We start from the raw sequence: 22,259 nt of genomic DNA on the forward strand, positions 1-22,259 counted from the left end.
TTTGGTGTGACGATAAGTTTATGTCAGACATGGAACTTGAGGAATCGTATCAAAGTATGAAGTCAGAGTTTTGAAGTATGAGTACCTTATGTGTATTGTCAAAATCAAATTTGTGTGAGATGCAGATAACAAACAAGCATCACACTTACATGTAACCTCAGATGATATAAAAGCAAAGTTTGTTTTATGTGCTGTATATGTCTCCCAATGTGGCTGTCATCTTTTCTATGAGTACAGGAGTCTGAGGCTCATGGGTCCACTTACAGTGAGAGGAAGGTCATTCACACCATGTTGTACAACGAACTGATTGGAGGGATCCTCAAAGTTCTCACTAAACTTGACCTGACATCCAACAAGCAGTCCAGCAGTACTGAGGAATCACAGGTAGGGATGATGAACAGAATCATCTTATGTTATAACATTCTTAAACCAGCCTTCTGATAACAGTTAAAGACTAAGTCAATTGAAGTACTATGTTTATGTAAATGCTGCCCATAGCAATATCTTACCAACCTCTTATACATTTTGTATGTGTCATGTTTCAGTCATACTCTAGATATGGTGAGATTAATTTTATTACAGATAGGTCTCACTGAAATTAGAATGGTCTGTGTCATTTGGTAGAAATAACTGCGGAAGGCTGTGTGTGTGTGTGTGTGTGTGTGTAAAAGCAAACACTTTCTCAATGTTCATGACCAAGCTGTATATACATCTAGTAGATTCATTATAATCTATACCTCAATTTGTGTATTGGTAATGTTTGATGACTAGCATGTAAAAGGGTTGGTGTGTAGGGATCTTATTAGCTCACCTGAGCCAAAGGCTCAACTGTTGTGGAGAGAAAATTTTATGAAAGGGTACTTACATGTAGGGTTAGGGACTACCCGTCTACAATTATCAGTATTTGGAAAGTTCATGAGGTTCTGACAGAGACCTTAGTGCAGTTAAGGACCAAAACACTAGATTTGATAGTTTTTCTTTATCTAGAGGTACGGGTAAATTGTGCATTTGGATAGCGGTAGTAGTTAAGAATAATAGAGTGCAAATGTTTGAGGGGTCCTGGAAGGGGTAGCCATGCTTCAGTTTCTGACATACCATCCAGGGGCACTGCTGCAAGATTGCATCATGGTCAAAGTCATTGTCAAGTTCAAGTGAGTGTGAAGACCTGTGAAGCTTTCGTTGGAACTTTATACAGCTCTCACTCTACCTCAAGATGTACTCCTTCCCATTGCATTATTTAATAGAGCACTGCTGTAATTTCACATCCGACACATCTCTCTCACATTTAAGGACTGACATTCTTATGTGCCTACATTGTAGCAGTCAGAACAGAAATGTACACTTTGGAGATAATCATTATCATGTCGTGGTATTTGGACTTTGTCTTGACCTTAGATGTCTACATCAGTGGATGAGACCTCAGACCATGAAGGGAGTGTGTCTTCAGATCCTCTGGCAGGCCTCCAACCATCTACACCCAAAGATTTCCAGGTTTTCATCAATCTTGTCGACTTCACCAGGTAGGACATTGTATCAAAGATTGATGTTACATTACATTGTACTCTTTTGTTACACTTGAGACTGAGTGACGGAATTTTTGACTAAGTTGGGTTGTTTGGATGAAAACCATCTCTGTATAATCTGTTTGATCTGTGTCTTCAAGATGAATCCTTTATAAAGTTCTCAAGTGATCCTTTGCACCTTGGCAGCATGAGTAAGCTATTCATTTTATCTTTGTCTTCCATGTTCTCAGAGATCTACTGCCGACTAGACAGGTGTATCTCTTTGATCACTGGATCTATCGCTTTGGCCATGAGTTGATCCAGCTCTCCAGTCAGCTTCCACTGGTCAGTGGATTTTACAAGCTTCTGACAGTGTGCATGAACATGGCTTGTAAAACCATGTTCTTCAAGGTCAGTGAATTAGTCTGTTCCACCAAACCTCTTTGTGAACCCCTAGGCTATGTTGACATGGGATTGCAGTCATGTTCGTATCTCAAAGTTAACCAAGCTGGTAGTAGACATGATTTATATCAATGATGGTAGACATCGTCTACAAGAGTTGGAATGAAGACAACTCCATACAGGAGTCATTAATTTGAATATGGACATCTCACCATAATGTGAGAAGACATTCCTTCAACAGGATGCCAGGCTTAAATTCCCTCATGCTCATGGAATCATAGTATTTGAGATTACATGGTATGTGTATGCAAAAGAAAGAAGGAAAAAAAAGTCCACCCTACTTGGCTTTGTTGCATTGAAACAGGAATTGAACCTGTCTCTGGTTACTGACCCCAAACCAAATGAAGAGGAAGATGAAACTGCCATGGATGTTGATGGAGACAACAGTCAAGATGTTACCATGAAAACATCAGGTGATGTCTTATTGGCAGAGAGAGAGGCCTGCTTTGTACTGTTTTCCAAGTTCTCCAAGGAAGTTTTGGTTCGTCTGAAGCAGTACAAAGATGACTTGTTGGCATCTTGTCTCTTCCTCATCCTCTCTCTGCCTCATCAAGTGGTTAGGAGTCAGCTCCAGGATGTGGTGCCAGCAGTGAAGGTGAGGAACCACAGGTACCAAGTGACATGAGAAGTAATTATAGCAGCTGGCATTAATGAGGTAATATGGTGATACATAAGTACCAGCAGTGAAGGTGAGGAACCACAGATGCCAGTAACATAAGAAGTAGTTATAGCAGCTAGCAGTAATGAGGTACAATGTAATATCATGATACATATGTACCAGCAGTGAAGGTGAGGAACCACAGGTACCGAATAACATGAGAAGTAGTTATAGCAGCTGGCAGTAATGAGATAGTTTTGTGACACATGAGTACCAGCAGTGAAGGTGACGAACCACAGATACCAACTGTCATAAGAAGTAGTTACAGCAGCTGGCATTTAATTTTATGGAATGACTAGGTTTATAACACTTGTAAAGGCTAGGAACCACAGGTACCAAGTAACAGGTGGATGTGATATTTAGCATAAAAATGACAAGAAATCTTAAATTCCAGTATCATTGTCAGGAAATACTGGGGTACGAGTCCCAGTCATTATACACATTACGTACAACTTGAGTATATTAGCTTATGGTGGTATGACATCAGTAGGTGGTGTAAATACCTTCAAGCAAGAAGAAAGAAATGCTGTCTTATTATTATCACCTGATTGTTCAGAAGTCTGACTCACTCATGAATTGCATTTTGCATTTGGTTTTATCCATGAGTTTAATAAAATGCCCTGCTGTAGCAAACTTCATTTACTAGGCAGAATTTGATTCAATAGCCTTCTGAAAGATATATTCCTCCTTCAGGTATGTTTATTCATTTATTTATGAATCAAGTTATTCTTGAAGTTTAAGCAAATAATCTTTGTCATCACCAGATGTGTTTTAAGCTAGGCCTAAGCTATCACCCACTGGCTGAAGCTGGACTTTCAGCCATACAGACCTGGATGCAGTTCATCCCAGCTGACGTCCTTTCATCTCATTACCCAGCTATCCTACCACTTCTTGATGGCTATCTCAGAGCTGGTAATGGTGAGCTTTTCACAAGAAAAATCTTGAGGATGATGTTCAATCATGTGTTTAACAGCTTCACAGTGTGAGATTTGATAAGTGCAGAAGGCATAAGGCATAAGGCATACATTTCAGTGACATTAACCATTTCATACTCTACATGGTTGTAGTTGGATTTTGTTGTTTACATGTATGTATCAAATTACCAATAAATAAAGAAGTTAACAGAGCATATGAAGAGATCATTATCAAACAACTTGTTTTCCTTCCATTCTGAATTATGTGTATTAACAACATATCACACAGAGGTATGAGAATATAGGAAAGAGACCAAAATGTTACCATAAATTGATAGTGAGAGTTGCAATAACATAATTTGTGCACTAATCCAATCATAACCTGTGACGACATGTTAAACTTTTCTCAGGATCAGGAGAAGGTGTAGGAGAGACCTTGGTAGTCCAGACGGCCTCCAAACGGGTCGGACGACGACGCATTCCTGTCAAACTCCTCAAGACTGCTAGTAATAGAGATCAGGTATGTCATATGTACCAATATTGTGAGATGATTACTAATCCACTCTGTTTAAACATACTGCATACACAGATTCCAGTGATCCAGTCTAAGGAAAAGCTTGTTGTATATTTATGGTTATTTTATTCTCTGTAATCTGCTTACTGTTTCTACAACTGCTTGTGGCTTTGTGGCATAAGGGTACCCAAAATTTTTAAAAATTTTTAAAAAAATGATTCATTGCTTGAATTGCATGAAAATGTGTGTGTTTGTACTTTGTGCTTTCTTTACATTGTTTGTATGTACATTAGATCCCTAACAGGTAATAAATATCAACACATTGATTGTACTTATATGCAATACACACATGTGTAGACTCACATGTTCAAAGGCAGCACAGAATTTGGTGAAGAGTACATGACTATTCAGAGTATGAAAGCAGAATATTGTTACATTATTGCTTTTTGCTCACTTTCTGCTTAAAGAGTGAGGATTCTCCACTGAGGAAAGTACAGCTCCAGATTCTCAGCCTTCTTGGTTCCTTGGGTGGCCGAGTGAATGGAGGTCTTCTGGAGACATCGAGTCAAGAGCTGGCTCAAGTTGCTGTGGCCTGGGACACAGAGCCAAGGCTCTCATTTGCTGTTCCATTCATGGACATGAAACCTGACATTCAGCTGGGTAAGTTCTGCAGTCAGAAAAAAATAACAGAAAAAAAAGGGGAAAAATACCTGTTCAAGTCAGGTCTTACTTCTGGTCAAAGTCTGGAATCAATTTCTTGATGATGCAACATAGCCAATACCTTATTGGGGACAGTTCGTAGTGAGCTTTTTGGTGAGCTTCTTTTCTAACCCATTGTGAACCATTCTTGAATCATTTTACAAGCACTGTCAGAATAGATAAAACCTGTTCACTTTCAGACCACCTGCTGCTTTTATTCACAGGATACTGCTATTCAGTGGAATGAGTTTTAATGTCAAATGTGCTGTGCCAGTTCATGTTTTCATGTGATATTGTTACAGTGTACATCTCGTTTCATAGATACATTCTTCAGCCATGCCTTAAAGTAAGAAACATGTATCTGAGTGTGTTATTTGACATAGAATGAGTTGACGGATTATAATGAAGGTAGATGTATGGAATTTGTTGTTTTCAGATCCCTTCCTCCCAAGGATTGTAGAGTTAGCATTGACAGGGAGTGAGAGGCAGACTAAGGTGGCAGCTTGTGAGGCTTTACACACCTTAGTTCTCTTCATGCTAGGAAGAGGATCTCAGCAACCAGACCAACGAGAGTCCAAGGTATGTCATTAGGTCCAGGTCTTAACATCAGTCCCAAGTTGACCAGTGTACACATGGCTAACTTGAATTTGTGGCCCAGTGGATATGAATGTACAAACTTCAAGTACTTTGTGTGATAAAAATACAGCTTATAATCCTCTGTCAATTTATGTTTCACTTAAACAGTGAAGGTATATTAAGTTGATCTAATAAACAGTAATTTAATAGATTAGACATGTACATGTATCATTGCGTACCCTTACTGGAGATAATTAAGATCACCATCACAATACCTGTTGAAACTCGTATCACATGGTGATAGATAGCCTGCTCAAAGTCCGCTACCTAGATTTCTTCTTGCTTTGGTATTGGTCCATTTGAGTTACTATTTTGTCATTTTCATCAGAATATACATTTCAAAATGTCAAATTAGTAGGTCTTCTTCAGAATCAACACTCATCCGAGGCAGAACTCTATCTGATAGACTTAAGCTAATGGAGTTTGAGCCTCTCACTGCAAACCTACAGAGAACAACCATCAAAGTTGTTTATCAGCAATGTGGTATTGATTGATCAAATTGTATCACTATAACAGAAAAATTGCCTACCGTTTGAGTATATACAAAATTGTGTATTACAGGTTGTGAAAAAATGACCTTACACAATTAAAGTCAGAGTTTCCAGTGACTGAAACTTGTGATAGTGATTAGAATCAATATATGGAATATGACAACTCAAGGATCTAAAAGAAAGTGCAGCTGTCTAAAACCCTCAATCATATCTTCATAGTAACTCACTCTTACATATGTTTGTCATAGATCATAGTATATTTTGAAGAACTAATGCTTGCCATCTTGATGCTATCCATGCATATTGTCTGTTGGATTTTGATAGGCTCATCCATGATGTTTTATTTTTTAGTGAAAAGCAATTTGCCACTTGCTTCATGCAGCACAACTTGTGATTGATCGTAAGTTGCATTTAACTTTATGTGTCTGATCTATGTAGATTTCTATTTCAACTCAAACAGTTTCACAACAGATCCCAGTTCCCCAAACACTACAGTGAAAACTGTGAAATATTTCATTTGTGTAGGACAGTTGATTTCCTCATTACTCCATACAGAGCCCCTTGGACTGTCTGGGTAAAACATTTTATTTTAAGTAAGGCAGGTGATTTGCTTATTACTCCATACAGAGCCCCATGGACCGTCTCTACAAGAGAGTGTTTCCTGCCTTACTGCAGCTAGCTTGTGATGTTGAACAGGTTGCCAAGCAACTGTTTGAATCTCTTGTCATGCAGCTAATTCATTGGTTCTCAGGTGAGGCATGGACGCTGCGAAGAGAGAGGGTTGCAATGACAACAAGTATTATAGATGCTAACAAGGAAAAGTTACTGAAAAATCAGTGTGTGAAGGGAATTTTAGAGTTATTCAGATTGATTCTTTGAGGTATATAGCAGAGTGTGGATTAAAAAAAAAAAAAAATGATTGCCTTGTTTGGAGAAACAGACTATAACTTATTTGTGTACAATATTGAAATAACTTGTCTGCCTAAAGCAAAACAAATGTCATTTTGTAACCAGCAAGTCTTTAAACTGTGTACAGTATCAGTCTCTCTTTTGATCTCAAATGCAGATATATGTAATGTGTAGTATGTAAGTATTTAGGCTCAATTTTGATATAAATAATGTTGGAAGCAAAACTGACTGTCTGCCTTGAAAGGTAACAAGAAGTATGAGAGTGAGGAGACAGCCAGCCTGCTGAATGCAATCCTAGAAGGAATCATCCACCCTACAGACACAGCTCTCAGAGACTTCTGTGCACGCTGTGTCAAGGAGTTCCTCAAATGGTCCATCAAACAAACTTCCAAGAAGGTATGAAGGATTATCATACTTCTCACCTATCCATGTAGAGCTGGAGAAATCTTGAATCATACCTGACTCCTGTGTCACACTTTTTGATAGATCCATGGGTTTGTTTATTTTTTTTCTTTCCATGTAGAATATTAGTGATTGAGATTACTTTTGAAGACATTTGATGTTGATGCATGTTTGAATTAAACTTGTGTTTTACAAATGTATGTCATAGGAGGAATGCTTTCTTGGTCTTCATCAGAAAAATAAAAGAATATAAACAAGTAAAAATGAACAGATATCTACTGTCTAAGACATTCATGATGCATATCAGCTGGGGGTAGGTAGCAAAACTGAAAACTAATTCTTTCCTTTCAATGTAGCAACAAGAGAAGAGTCCGATCAACACCAAGTCTCTATTGAAGCGTCTGTACAGCATGGCATCTCACCCTAGTGCCTTCAAAAGGCTTGGAGCAGCTCTGGCCTTCAACAATATCTACACCATCTTCAGAGAGGAGGACGCCCTCATTGACCAGTTCACTTTTGAGATCCTAGTAGTCTTTGTTGAAAGCTTGGCATTGGCTCACCATGATGACCAGTCACTTGGTAAATCCCCTAATCACAACTAATCAGAAATCCTTGTGATGCCTGCAGGGTTAAGCCAAAAAAGGACTGAACTTTTTTAGTGGTTCAAAACACTGACGGGGGCCAATAGAGTCCCCCATGGTCTTCGTAATCGCTTGTTTGATTGACATCAGATTTTGCATACACACAGTGTCTCTTTTCTCTGTGTTCTATATTTTTTGTATGTTTCATTATTTCTACAATATAAGCATGACTTTATTTGAGTTTCTTTCCATCATATCATAGCATAAGTTAGCAGAACAGAACCTTTTTGCAGTTTTATGAAGCAACATATTGATGTTTTCATATACTGTAAAACAATATTTTCACGGCATGAAATTTTCATTAGTTGCCTCTTACATTCAGTGCATAAAGTGTAGACAAGAACTTTCATGTGCATTTTAATTTCGTGAATCTTGGCTCTTGCGAAATTTGCGAAATTAAAATGCATGTGAACATTCCTCATTTTGCAGTATATTCACATGTACCTTTTACAATACATCATGTGTAAATGAATAGAAAATGTAGAAAAGTTTAATGACGAGTGTCCTTTAAAGGTCCTGTTTACCTTTGGGAGCAATGGTTTTAAAAATGTTCCAAGATATGACATTTAATGCATATGTGTAGGTCCGTTGTACCACAAAACATCCTATCATATGATATTTTTCGCGGTAAGCCTAAAATATAAGGAGTTATCATTATTTTTCTCAATAAACCATAACTATATACGGTGTAGTGTACAAACTTTTTTTTTGTTATAACTATTGTTCATATTTTGTATATTTAACAATACTTAACATCGATTTTACTGATTCAAATTATTACAGTGGTTGTTTCTATCCCTAACTCATATTTTAGAACTATTTTAAAGCACTCATGCTGGGTGTTTGTTTCATCTGCAAATGGCTAATTAGGCCTTTAAATATAATCTGACACAACAACTTTACTGTGAATTTGGTTGTCTAAGACTTGGTACCAAAAAGATGAGTAGGACTCTGAAGGAAACAAACAAACAAAAAAATCATGAAGGGGCATCTTGAGATCTTTGTACATTTTGAAATTATCATGAAATTTGTGTGGGGGCCATAACATTCCCACCCTAGTCTTTTTGGGGTTACTGACAATCAGATGTTAGTGCCTGTGAAATTGATGTTTTGTTTTCAGACACTTGCCATATAGTGTCAAATGATCAGAATGTTTAGACATCCTCTTTTTGTCAGATATATTCATGTCTGCTATCATGTAATGGCTGTGCATGGGGGAATTGGACAAACTGTCACAAGCGTGATATCTGTTTATAAAAGGTACCCAGGAGCAAGGGTCAGAGGTCATGAAGCACCTTGAGAGGATCATGCGAGTCAAAGCTGGTATGCTGAACAAGGAGACCAAGAACAGACGCATTCCAAGGTGAAAATTTATTTATAAGCTTACTACCCACTTTGTAATATTCACACCTGCTGCCCTTGTGTCATGTTTATCACTGAAATTATAAATTCTGTATTATACTATCATATATAGCATATACTGTAAAAAGGTAATTTCTTCACACTTGGCTAGTGTCAATGAAGTTCAGTCTTGATTTTGCAGGTGAGAGTATTTTTTATTTTCAGCTTATCTTGATGTCTCCTCAAACAATTTCCCTTTTTTCAAGCAATGTCCACAAAGCATGATATTTGACAAAATTGGTGCAATTTGAATTAAGTGCACTTTGAATTACAGTATATCACAGATATAATATCATGAATTATTCATCTTGTAAGTATGAATATTAAGTGATGGTCTGTTGGTATTGTTTCTTTCTATGGGAGTTTGATGAACAGAATATATTACTTTTACAGTGTATGGATGATTCAGAGTTAGGATCAGTGGTTGCAACTGATTTGACAGGTAATGTCAATTAAATTATGTGGTGTAAGATAGTGATGTACTGGTTCTGATAATATTGCAGTGGGGCCTGTGAAGTAAGTTTGTATTCCCATGAATGAGTGCCTCCTCAGTATTTATCTACGATGAAGCCATTTTGTCATTACAGAGGGATGCCTTCAGAGTCTTGTCCTACCTTGAGTCACATGGTAATCTGGCTGCTGAAGCAATGTGGCCGTCCACAAACAGAATGCAGACATCAGTGCATGCTGCTGGTCTATCAGCTCACATCACTTCTTCCTGGTAACAACCAACAGTGTGTTTGAAACCATGGGCCGATAATGTTGTAAATATTGTATGTTGTTGAAATATTGGCAAACTTGAGATGTTTGAAACATTGAAACAAACACAATGAAACATGGCATTCTAGGGTCATAGAAATTTGGTTATATTTGTCTGTGCTGTGATAGAAAGACATAAAGGTGTAGTAGCAGTTTGGCATTAACTTAGGTTTGAAAGTTGTTTGAGGTTATCCCAGGAATACTGAACAAATAGAGGTAAGGTAACATTTGAAATTCCAACTTGTTTTATAAGTATCAAAATGTCAGTTACATGTTGGAGATATTCGAACACTCTTATAAATATATCAAAATACTTGTCGTAGATTGCAATTACAATAAGTTGTTTTTATCTTGTATGTTTTATTTAGTTGTAATGATGAGACATGTTGAGAGTGCAATATTGATATATATATATATATATATATATATATATATATATATATATATATATATATATATAAATATATATATATATTTTTTTGTCATCAGTCTCAGTGAAATCATTATTTCAAATATTGTGTATGTTGACATGGTAAATCTTTGCAGTTAACTACAAGATGTCAGAATGACTGTCTCACTTCTGGTTTAGCAGAGAAAGCAAATCCCAGTGGGGGAATCTTTTTTCCTTCCTTTTAGTTTTGTCATGTGTAAAATCCAAAGATTAGCATACAAAACTCTCATGTTTGAACTTGTTTAAAGTGTTCTCTGTCCTCTGTTAACAAAAGATTGGCAAGAAATGTAGGTCAAGATGTCAGACTGCTTAACCTCTGTTATTTGAGGCTTTTCTCCCACATTGCCTTACATTTTTAGTGATATCTTTGTGTATCATTATATCACCAGGACGCAACAGCCCAGTGACATGGATGCAAAACACAGCCAAGGAGAAAGGAGTGGAATACTTCATCTCAAGGTAATTGCTAAAAATTAGATATGTGTACCTAGTAAATGTTTGACAAGTTTCGACAAATGAGTGATATAAATGTAGGGTAATACCCCTTTCATATTGGCATCCTCGGATGTCATGCCAGACTCAAGTCTGGGATGAACACGGCGTGACTGCCCTCCCAAATCCTTATGTAAACATAAGGTACAGCCCGTTATACCCTTTCATATTGATCTCGAACACGGTACGAACTCGGCACACGTTTTCATAGCAACCCGCTCGGAACACGGTCCCGTGATTACTTGTGGTTAGCTTCCCGCGCTTTTTTCAAGAAAGCTACAGTCTGGCAGACCACCAAAATGCCAAATCCACAAATTTTTCCAAATGCATTACAACAATACATACATTTTACAGCTGACAGCAATCAGTACAGTGTACATATAGCCAATGATGGCAGTTGCCAGTATTCATGTTAATTACTAGCGCAGACTGACCCAGTTCGAAGCAGGCGCACTTAATTGCCTCTCAATTTTACACGTGAAATGCGTGTAAAATTTGTTTAGACATATATAAAACATAAACTATAATATTTTGTATTCAACACATATTTTTTTTTTTCGTATTATTCAATTATTCGTTGTTCTTACAAATTTGATACCTCTGCAAGTCGGCAAACAATTTGCAATGGCATACAATATACGATAAATAAACGATCATTGTACGTTGACAAAGCACACATGTGCAACTGTACACATACTAGCGCGCTTGCAGTTGTGTTTAGCCGAGATTTCCGGTTCCGGTTGTATGCCGTGTACGTTCATATTGGCAGCGTCTTGCACAAACACGGCACGTCCTCCGGAGGACGTGCCGTGTTTGTGCTAGACGTTCTAGCACGAACTTCACGCCGTGTTCATCCACTGTTCGTGCTGTGTTCACGCTGAGTCGAGCTTTCATATTGACAGTGGTCTGGGATGAACACGGCACGTCCTCCGGAGGATGTGCCGTGTTTTTGGCCAATATGAAAGGGGTATAAGATAAGATCGGTATAAAATTTGACCTGCTGTGGAAATCTGTGGATTCAATACTTGTATGCAGTGGTTAACTTAAGCAGCTAGCAGCCACCAGATTGCAATCACTTTACTTCAGTTGCTGACTGGACATTACATCCTATATTATATAAAACAAGGTCAACAAAAGTATGGAAAAGATCCAGAAGCTTTTGTGACAAAGCAGGAAGTAATTTTATGTTTTTTTTTTGTTTTTTTTTATTGAGTGAAAGTTGCATTTCCATAGACTATGAAAAATCTCTGTGTTCATTCATATATGTACAAACATGCAATACCCTGCATGTACATCATGCTGAAAATTTTTACACATAGTTGCACACATGTCCAACATAGTGTGTACATTTCCTCTGTATTTGATAGGTTATAGCAGTGTGTGAATTGTAAAGTCAAGAACAAAGATTTTTTTCTCTTCCAGATTTGAAGGAGGTGGTCATCGTAGTGGAATACAGAAGTATCCCACTTTGGACTCCATGGGACAGCAGTTTTCAGTGAAGACTACCATACTGTGGCTGGAATTCTTACTTGCTGCGTTGGACTGCTATGTATGGGTCCTGGGAGAAAGTCTACTCACACCAGCTGCCATCTTCAGAAGTAAGTTAGGGATTTTTTGATTATTTTTTACTTCTTTTGTCTTCAAATGACTGACTTGTGCAGTTTATGATACTTTGGTGGCATGTATAAGTGATTACAATTATGAGTGTTTCATATTATGATGTAATTACTTTGTTAGTCTTCGACTGTAGACACAATCCTTCCATTTCCTTACACCATTTGCGTGTCAAGAATGCATAGAAGGCAGTTCAGAACTTGGTGCTATATCAGAATTCTATTTAATGTGTATGTTGATAAAAGATGAACATCAGAGATTGGTGTTATTTCCTGGCTTCCAGTGAAAGAGTGACTTCCGTGATTGTCATATTGTAGCTGCCAAGAAAGGGAAGGACAGTGTTCTCTTTACCTCCATTGGTTACTTCCTGGACAAGCTTGCTACCACTAGTCTTGCAAGCCTTGCAAAGGAAGACCAAGTTACCATGACAACCTTTACTCCAAGGGAAGGAGAAGACTTCAATCGCATCAAGTGTACTGTCCTCATCCGTCTGCTGGACTTCCTGAGTGTCCTCCTAGGAGTCCATACCAAGGAGGCTCTGGATGTGAGTTTCAAGCTTTGCATTACTTTTCTTTGCTCAGTGAACAGAATGTCATGGACAATCTGGAGACAAAATAAAATATAAAACTTGCTGTACATGATTTAATGACGAGTGGCAGGTGACAATTTGTTCTTGAGATTATTACTTGGTTCCTTATGGCACAATATATGAAGTACCTCACGAACATATAAGCTCTGTTGGTTTGTAGTGCACCTCATAACTTCTTTCTTGGATGGTGTGGTCTTGAAAAAGACCCTCTGAGTTGATAGTTCAATCGAGAGATTTGTCACGATGAGTAGGACCTGATAATGACCTGTACAAGGTGTTTGCACTGAGTCATTTCATGCTTCCTTTTGCCACAACTTCCAGCTCTTTACTTATGCCATATATATCTAAGAATTTATAAAACATTTGATTGCATTTTGCTGTCTTTGTTGATTGAAATAGAAATCCATTTTCATCTCATCAGGTTGTGCCTCGTGACATGTGGAGTGGGAAGTTTGCAGATGTTCTTTGTGCTTGTGTCTTCAATCCGAGCTCCCTTGGCTTCAACATGGCTGATACCGTCATCATGAACAATCTCCCCAAAACAGTGAGTCAAAACTTTTCTTGTCAGTCAACTTGAGAAGTCACTTATTTTATGATTTTATTCTTCTAAACTTCCTCTTTACTGACTTGATGACTTCCTCGCTTTTATTTCCCAAACATACTGCTAAGAAATGTGTATTTAGTAAGGATTTACACTGTACATACATGATATAATACAAGTACTGAGTAGCTGAGAAAACATAAAGAAATCTCTTTCTGACTGTACAGATGGTGTGGACAGTAGAGTGTTAAACAAGGAGCCAGCTATCATATACACCTTGTGCCGAGTGTTTAGTCAGGATTTTCATTCAGCCTTTTACTGGACACAAAAGTTTGATGCATTAACTTGTTAAGAGGTTGAAATCACTGTATGAGACACTTATTTAGATGTGTGTTGAATTTCTCCCATCAGACGGACCAAATCTTGAGCCTGTTGTATTCCAAGCTGCCACCTCAGACTCTCAAGGATGTTCAGACAGTCATTTACACCAGAATCACAAGAAACAAGTAAGGCTGCATGTCTGTATTATTGAGGAAACACAAGGTCGTATCATGGAACACATTTAGCTATTATCAAAAGTTATCACTTATATATATATATATATACATAATGTAATACACATGTTTGCATTAAGTGAAATGTGCTTAGGCCATCGGGATTGGGGTTCATTCAAATGAATTTATGCAGTAAATGTAGCAACTCTGTATTTGCAGTGTGAGTTCCCCATAAGTAGTGGAATTACAATCTCTCAAAAGCAAACTCAGTTATGTTTTTTTAAATATTTTTTTAATTTATTTTTTTTTTATTTAACTGACAATATTTGATACATGAAGTCAAAAGGGGCCTGAGCTTTCGATCCTAGCAAAACCTTTGTCAGAGGCAAAATGACAGACAGGCAGGGAAAGCAATCACATATAAAGGACTACACACAACAAGAACAGTCAGGGACAGGATAGGGACACAGAACAAAGAAAACAAAAAGAGAGCGTAGGAGGTCATGGGCAAGGAGCCCAAGAGGTAAAGGGAGGGGGATTAGAGCAGGAGGGTGGACAGACAAAAGGCAGGGGAGGGTTAGTAATGGTCGTGAGGGCCAGGGGGCAACCATTGAAGGAAAGGGATGAATAGGAATGCAACATCAAACAAGATAAGGAACAACAGGGATAAAGAAAGGAAAAGAGTGAAATAGCAACAGCAAGTGGGAGGGGGGGGGGGGGGGGGGGGGGGGGGGGCTGAGCAAACAGCGAGCCAAGAGGAGGCAACAAAGTGAAAGAGAGAGTCAACCAACAAATGCAAGTAGTCAAACATATCAAAGTATTATACACAATAATGATGATGATAATAATAATAGTAATAGTAGTAGTAGTAGTAATAATAATAATAATAATGATAATAATAATAATAATAGTAATAGTAGTACTAATAATGATAATAATAATAATAATAATAATAATAATAATAATAATAATAGTAATAGTAGTAGTAGTAATAATAATAATAATGATAATAGTAATAGTAATAATAATAATAGTGGTGTGATAAAATAAATTAAAATAATAATAATTAAAGCTCATATGAAAAAGAGACAGAAAAATGTATATGTGGATAAGCAAGCATACATGTAAATGGGCATAGAAAGCACAAATATGTATAAACTCAAACAAAAACAAGTGTGTGTACAAATCACTATGTGAAGGTGGAAAAAAGGTTGTATAAAAGAGACTCTGACAAGAGGAAGGAATCAATCGGGAATAAAAGGATCTACAGTTGGAAAAAGCGCAAAGAAAGAACAAAATAAAATTAAAATTAGAAAAGAAAATTTGTATTTTATTATATGTTACATGTGACAGAAAAAAGGCATAGTTCTACTAACTGAAATAGGCTGCAGTGGTGCCACCAAAGAGTAGCCTCATGATTTTTTGCAGCATTTAAACTGAAAGGCTGTTACTGAAAACATTTTATTGAATTATGGAACTTGATGAGTTAGATATTGGATATCTACTCACTTTGTCCAATTATGGAGATCAGTTAGGCATCCTTACCTGAGAGAGGGTATGGTCTTATACATTGTAGTTGTAGTGCCCTAATTCTTCTGGTATTCTCTTGTTTTCCACGATGTTGGATATGAGCTGCTCAGTAATGTAAGCTGAAGAGTTTCAGTTTGAATGCTGAGATAGAATGAATTGCTAAGTATACATTCATGTATTGCATGCTCATGCTATAGGAAGGAAGATTTGTTCTCCATGCTGCCCTCACTCTTCAACACACAAGGCAGCTCAACTCTGGACCATGTGGAGCTGCAACAGTTAGTCACAGGGTACGGCCAAATGCAGAAAGCTAAACTTCTTCCCAGACAGGTAACTACAAGGCTTAGCTTTATTGACAAGAATTAGTCGTACATCTTCAAGACTAATTTAGAAATGATGTCACAAATTATAATTCTATGGCTCATATAAAGTGACTGTACTGATGCACACTGATGGTACTCACAGTTAACATTAACTTGCCTTTACTGACCAGATCACTGACAAGGGTCCGGAGCTCTTAGACTGTGTGATGTCAGGAGTGGTCAAAAAAGACAGTGGAAGCAGAGGTCAAGAGGCTCGGACGTTGACCCCTACAGAGACAGCTGTAGGTCAAAGGTTACTAGAACTGGCTCTTCAACTTGGAGTCAAGGTAAAGTTTTAAGGGCACAGAGATTCTGCCTTCTTTGATTGTAGCATCAATTTTTATGCCTCTGCCACGAAGTGGTGCCGGAGGCATTATGTTTTTGGGTTGTCCGTCCTTCTGTCCGTCCGTCCGTCCTTCCGTCCGTACGCCCTTCCGTCCGTACGTCCTTCCGTCCATACGTCCTTCCATCCGTACGTCTTCCGTCTGTCCGTAATGAATTTTGTGGACAGCGTAACTAAAAAACCATTTAAGGTATCCTAATGAGACTTGATATGTATATGCATGAGTGGGCGAAGTTGTGTCTATCAACTTTTGGGCGGGCATGCTCAAGTTCAAAGGTCAAAAGGTCGAGGTCAAATGCTCAAAATTTCACTTTTCCCCCATATCTATGTAATGACAGGAGTTTTTTCTTGAAAAGTGAAGTAAAAATCCTCAAATCCCCTAATACCTGGGCTCTTCTTAGGCAGTATAGCCATACATCCAATTAAACCTAGTTCAAGGAAAGTGAATGTGCAACACATTTGTGACAAACCTGTCATTTTAATATTTTGCCAATTATGTGAAACTCATGACACATTGTCAAGACATCATAGTATAGACTTGGAATATTACGAGAACCATACTTTAAGGCAGAGGCATACCAGCCGCCATAGTGACATTTCTAGTTAATTTCATTTTTGCTCTTGTACACATTACCCTGAAAGAAACTGCATATGATCTTTATTCAAATATTCGTTTATTTATTATGTATATATGTATGTACATGTATTTATGTATTTATTTATTTATTCATGTATTATATTTTTTATTTTTTAATTTGGACAGACCTCTCCATATTCAATTAACTTACAATATCACATTTCTGTCATGTTTGATAAGTAAAAAAAATAACCCTAGGAAAAGAACTTGTTTTCATTACACATTATGTAAATCATTCTTTCTTTTTCATGTCATTCTAAAGTAAATGTGCATGTATCTCATATATTTGCAATTTTCATGTTCACAGATTGGTGTTATTTTTTAACTGATGTGTACTATTTAGATATTTAGTACATTTTGTATAAAGAAGTTGCCTTTCAGCCAATTCTACGGTATGATTTATTGCCAGATTTGATATAGAACAAAAATCACTCAAGTGAATAGGGTTCTGCCCTTCTTGTAGGTATAATATATTTGCTGTTGTCTCCATTACGTCCAGACCAGTAGCCTGATTGATTGCTTGATGGACAACACTCCAGTAAGCAGTACTGTGCGACCTGTGACCTCCAAGCTAGCTTCCTTGCTGACACAAGCCACACATGGTGCATTGTTCTACACAGTGTATCGTACAGCTATTGTAGAGCAGCTAGTAAAGCATGGCCAAGAAGCAGTGTACCAACTGAGTGAACATGTCAGAGATGGGGGCTGGGTGGCTAGTATTGTCTACAGCATGCTGGAACACACACTGAGTAACAAGGAGCTCAGAAAGAGGTGAGGAGACTACTACATCACAGTGTCCAGCAAAATTTGTTGGGATTGACCAATTAGATGTCCAGCAAAATTTGGTGTGATTGACCAATCAGGTGTCCAGTAAAATTTGGTGTGATTGACCAATCAGGTGTCCAACAAAGTTTGTTGTGATTGACCAATCAGGTGTCCAGCAAAGTTTACGGTGATTGACCAGTCAGATGTCCAGCAAAGTGAAATTTCGTTGTGATTGAACAGTCAGTCATCCAACAAAGATTACTTTGATTTACCAATCAGGTGTCCAGCAAAGTTTGTTGTGATTGACCAATCATGTATGTTGCCATATCTCCTCAAAATATGTCCTGTTGTATGGTGTCTGTATTGATAGTTAGACTCTTTGTCAATAGCACATTGATGTATTTCACCATAACATAGCAAATTGCTTTACACTTACAAGATTGCATCCACTGTACAAACTTAGTTCAAGAGAGAGTGGTAGGTTCTTGAATGTAATTTGCTGTCTGTTATTGGATTTGATAAAGAACATGGTGCATAAAGAAAGTAAAGGTTTTGCATGTGATATTGTTATGGCTGGTACGTACTAAAAAAAAACGCAAATGTAGTCAATAGAGCATGGAATTTTGAAAGAAATTAAAAATTCCATAATTAGTTTAATAGTATAAATCAGCAATAAGCATGGCGATGCATATCATTTGTGTTTGTGTGTGTTTGAGACTAATCAGTAGTTAATACAGCTGCTTGATGCAAAAGAAGACCATGGGATGACATGTGGGATATATCTGTTGAATAATGTTTGATATATGTATGCTGTCAGGTATGGGATGGCTATCCACAGTGCAGTCTTAACCCAATGGGATGTCTTGACAAACCTAGGAGGGGATGACAAGGATAACTTCATTCTGAGTCTCAACAGAAAAGTTCTACAGATTGACTGCAAGGTAAGAAACAAAGCTGTGAGTCAGATGACTCTACCCACAGTGTACATGGCACATCAAGTGGACACAATGAGCTCTGCCATGTGCAAGGTGGATGTAAAAATATGCAACTTGACACACATTGACCCATTGAAGAGAGTAGCATGGAGAGTTGGTGTTAAGGATTATAGCTGCCTGCTGCAAGCTCAAGAGCCTGGAACACCTACAGGAGATGTGAACTAAAATCAAGATCAAGCAAGTCAACAATGTACACCAAACAAACATAATTCTACTAACATCAAACATATGTTGGTAACAGTTAACCATAGGGAATGCCAAATACACCAGACACCCCATAAAGGAATTGAACCATAAGAAATGCTGTCTACACCAGACACTCAGTGTAAGCAATGAATAATTGGGAAATCCATAAACTCTATATGCCTATTAGTGTTAATAAAATTGGAAATGCTATCTAAACCAAATATCCAGTGGGCGCAGTGAACCATATGGAGTACTTTGCACACCATTCAAACTGGTACAAACTTTAACTTGAAGATTATTTCATGATTTTATGAGCATTTTCTTTGCTAACCATGCTGTAGTTTTCCACTATTATGTTACAGTCCTATCTTGTCTCTCCCTCTTTTTTTAAAGATTTGGGAGCAACTAATATCCTCCTCTAGCCATTTTAGTCCTTCTATATTGCTGTAGACCCATCTAAGCCAACCTTAAATGCAGCTGTTGTTGCATGAATGTCATTCTTTTTCTGATTGAATATTCATGACATGTATATATCGTTGCTGGGGTGATAAGACCTTGTATTTGCAATTTTGGTGAAAATGACTTTTTTGGATTAATGGTCAGATAATCAGTTGAGTGATGTCCTGTCCAAATCCTAGATCTCTTACCCAAAAAATGAGGCCACCACGGCATGTCAAAGGAATGTCTATCCTATTGGATACAGTGCTTTGGCTGCCATGTTTTTTTTCTCTCCTGAACATTTGACATTTTGTAGATACGAGAGTGGTATTCCACATTTAAGACAATCAAGTTTAAGTTTCATCCAAAATTTATCACAGTTTGTGAAGGTTACTTTAATAGAGTTACCCTTGTTCGTGTTCAGCATGTTCAAGACCCGACTCACCCAGCATTCAGCACAGTGTTTGAGGGTTATCTTGGCCTGCTGAAGGACCCCAAGAAATCTCTTGCCTGGAAGACAAAGGCCCTTGATATTCTCTACTTCTTTGTCACTGTGCCTGAGAGAGAGGAGAAACGGCTGAAGTGAGTACATTTTTGTGTGAATAGCAAATCATTGCTTTCTTTTCCTACAGTGTTTACTTAGTTTCATGTATACAAAAAAGGACAACATGTTTGCATGCCCCATTTGTCGTGAGAGTAGGCACACTTTTGTCATTTCATTTCATTTCATTTATTTTCACTTAATAAAACATGCATACATAAAAAATGTGACAATAGCATAACAAATATAACATGAAAAGTGACAAAATAGACAAACAAGCAGACAAACAACCAAAGTTATCAAGTGAAGGGGTTAATGAGAGGGCGCTGGGCCTTATTTAAAACTAACCCCGGGAAAGTAAATACAGTGTATTGTCTCTTCTTTCTACAAACTATAACCAGTAACTGGAAAAAAAAAAGAAAAAAAGTCAGCAACACGCGCGCATATTCGCATACATACACGTACACAAACAAAACATACACGAGCACATTAACAATACACAAGATGCCATTTACACAAACACACCCCTGTCATGCTCCTCTACTATTAATTCAGAATGATATTGAGCTAATTCCAGAATACTTTTCAAGTAAAATACGCTTGAATGCTTTCTTAAAACTTGTTACTGTCTTTTTACATTTCACATCAGAGTGTATAGAATTCCAGATTTGTGGACCTTGAAAGAATATCGACTTTTTGTAAGAGGATGTACGAATCATAGGCAAGTAAAAATTTGTACAATTTCTTGTGCCATAGTTATGATTATCTTTGTTTAATTTGAAATACCCAAGTTGTGATACAGGTGAAATTATAACATAAGTACATATATATTGCACTCTGTAATAAATACATGTCATACACAGTTAAAATAGACAAAGAAGAAAAAATTGGCAAGGAGGGCGCCCTATACAATGAATGCGAGACTATTCTAATAGCTCACTTTTGTAATTTAAACAGTCTCTGCATATTATGCACGCTAGATTTCCCCCATGCTAAAATACAATAATTCAAATGTGGTATAATGAGGGTGTTATACAATAATAATAACAAAGATCTGGAGTAGGACCGTAGTCGGTTTAGAATCCCAATACTTTGTGATATCTTTTTGCAGATGACACCAGTGTGTTCCTTCCATGACAGACAGTCATCAATTTCAACCCCAAGAAATTTTACCTGAGAGGCACGTAATATTCTATTTTCATTTATATGAATCACAATATCATCTTTCTTTATATACTTATTTGAATACACCATATAATTAGTTTTATTTATATTCAATGCCAACTTATTTACTTGCAACCATTCTATCAATTTTCTTATCTCATAATTAAATGTATATTGTAAAACATCAGAATTACAGTGTGACAGGAACACATGTGTCATCAGCAAACTGAATAATTTCAAGCTTGTCTGAAATATTGCACATATCATTTACATATAATATGAATAATAATGGCCCAAGGATAGAACCCTGGGGTACTCCACACATTACGGTTTTCTGCTGAGATTGTCTATCATTCAATTGCACATATTGCTTTCTGTTAGTCAGATAACTTGTGAACCATTGTAATAAAACACCACAAATTCCATAGTTAAATAATTTTTGTATCAATATGGTATGGTCCATTGTGTCAAAGGCCTTACTTAAATCGATAAATAGGCCAACCATTATTTCTTTTCTATCAAAAACATTAACAACTTTATGTATGAATTCCAATAAAGCTTGGGACGTGGAATGCCCACTTCTAAAACCATATTGATGAGGTGATATTATATTGCATTCATTACAAAAATTATACAATCTATTGTACACACATTTCTCTAAAACCTTGGAGAAAACAGGCAGTATTGAAATGGGTTGATAATTGGAAACATCATCTTTCTTCCCTTTCTTATAAACAGGCACTAACCTAGCAACTTTTAGTTTGTCTGGAACAACACCAGTAGATATAGATAAATTGAATATTTCACTCAATGGATAACAAATTACATGTATAACTTTTTTTTATCATATCAGCTTGTATTTCATCAAACCCAGAACTTTTACCATTTTTCAAACATGTTACAATCTCAATGATCTCTTTTGGAACAATGGGTGGAAAAAAAGCAGTGCTATCAGTTATTATCAGATATTTTTTAAAATCATTCGATTGCTCAAACTGTGATGAAAAAGTAAAACCGATATCGGTGAAGTAATCGTTAAAAACATTGCAAATATCATCTGTTGATTGCATTGGGTGATCATTCCACATTATCTTGGTAGGATAGGTACAATGACAATCCTTTTTATTTA

At 37.1% G+C, this 22,259-nt stretch overlaps 1 protein-coding gene across 1 annotated transcript in view; it reads left to right on the top strand.

The window, feature by feature from the left end:
* The window catches only part of LOC140231591 (DNA-dependent protein kinase catalytic subunit-like), a 119,973-nt gene that overhangs the window by 27,041 nt on the left and 70,673 nt on the right, over positions 1 to 22,259 (top strand). The window contains exons 15-37 of the mRNA XM_072311737.1: positions 238 to 384; positions 1,396 to 1,520; positions 1,754 to 1,913; positions 2,269 to 2,559; positions 3,387 to 3,540; positions 3,947 to 4,056; positions 4,518 to 4,710; positions 5,186 to 5,328; positions 6,504 to 6,627; positions 7,030 to 7,181; positions 7,544 to 7,766; positions 9,089 to 9,191; positions 9,817 to 9,950; positions 10,829 to 10,898; positions 12,354 to 12,529; positions 12,863 to 13,089; positions 13,556 to 13,678; positions 14,087 to 14,181; positions 15,897 to 16,029; positions 16,193 to 16,348; positions 17,541 to 17,812; positions 18,624 to 18,747; positions 19,850 to 20,007. Of these exons, the coding sequence (XP_072167838.1) occupies positions 238 to 384; positions 1,396 to 1,520; positions 1,754 to 1,913; positions 2,269 to 2,559; positions 3,387 to 3,540; positions 3,947 to 4,056; positions 4,518 to 4,710; positions 5,186 to 5,328; positions 6,504 to 6,627; positions 7,030 to 7,181; positions 7,544 to 7,766; positions 9,089 to 9,191; positions 9,817 to 9,950; positions 10,829 to 10,898; positions 12,354 to 12,529; positions 12,863 to 13,089; positions 13,556 to 13,678; positions 14,087 to 14,181; positions 15,897 to 16,029; positions 16,193 to 16,348; positions 17,541 to 17,812; positions 18,624 to 18,747; positions 19,850 to 20,007 (3,593 nt within the window). The remainder of the gene's footprint in view (positions 1 to 237; positions 385 to 1,395; positions 1,521 to 1,753; positions 1,914 to 2,268; positions 2,560 to 3,386; positions 3,541 to 3,946; positions 4,057 to 4,517; positions 4,711 to 5,185; positions 5,329 to 6,503; positions 6,628 to 7,029; positions 7,182 to 7,543; positions 7,767 to 9,088; positions 9,192 to 9,816; positions 9,951 to 10,828; positions 10,899 to 12,353; positions 12,530 to 12,862; positions 13,090 to 13,555; positions 13,679 to 14,086; positions 14,182 to 15,896; positions 16,030 to 16,192; positions 16,349 to 17,540; positions 17,813 to 18,623; positions 18,748 to 19,849; positions 20,008 to 22,259) is intronic.

This window comes from Diadema setosum, chromosome 8 (assembly GCF_964275005.1).
Source record: "Diadema setosum chromosome 8, eeDiaSeto1, whole genome shotgun sequence".
Taxonomy (NCBI): Eukaryota; Metazoa; Echinodermata; class Echinoidea; order Diadematoida; family Diadematidae; genus Diadema; species Diadema setosum.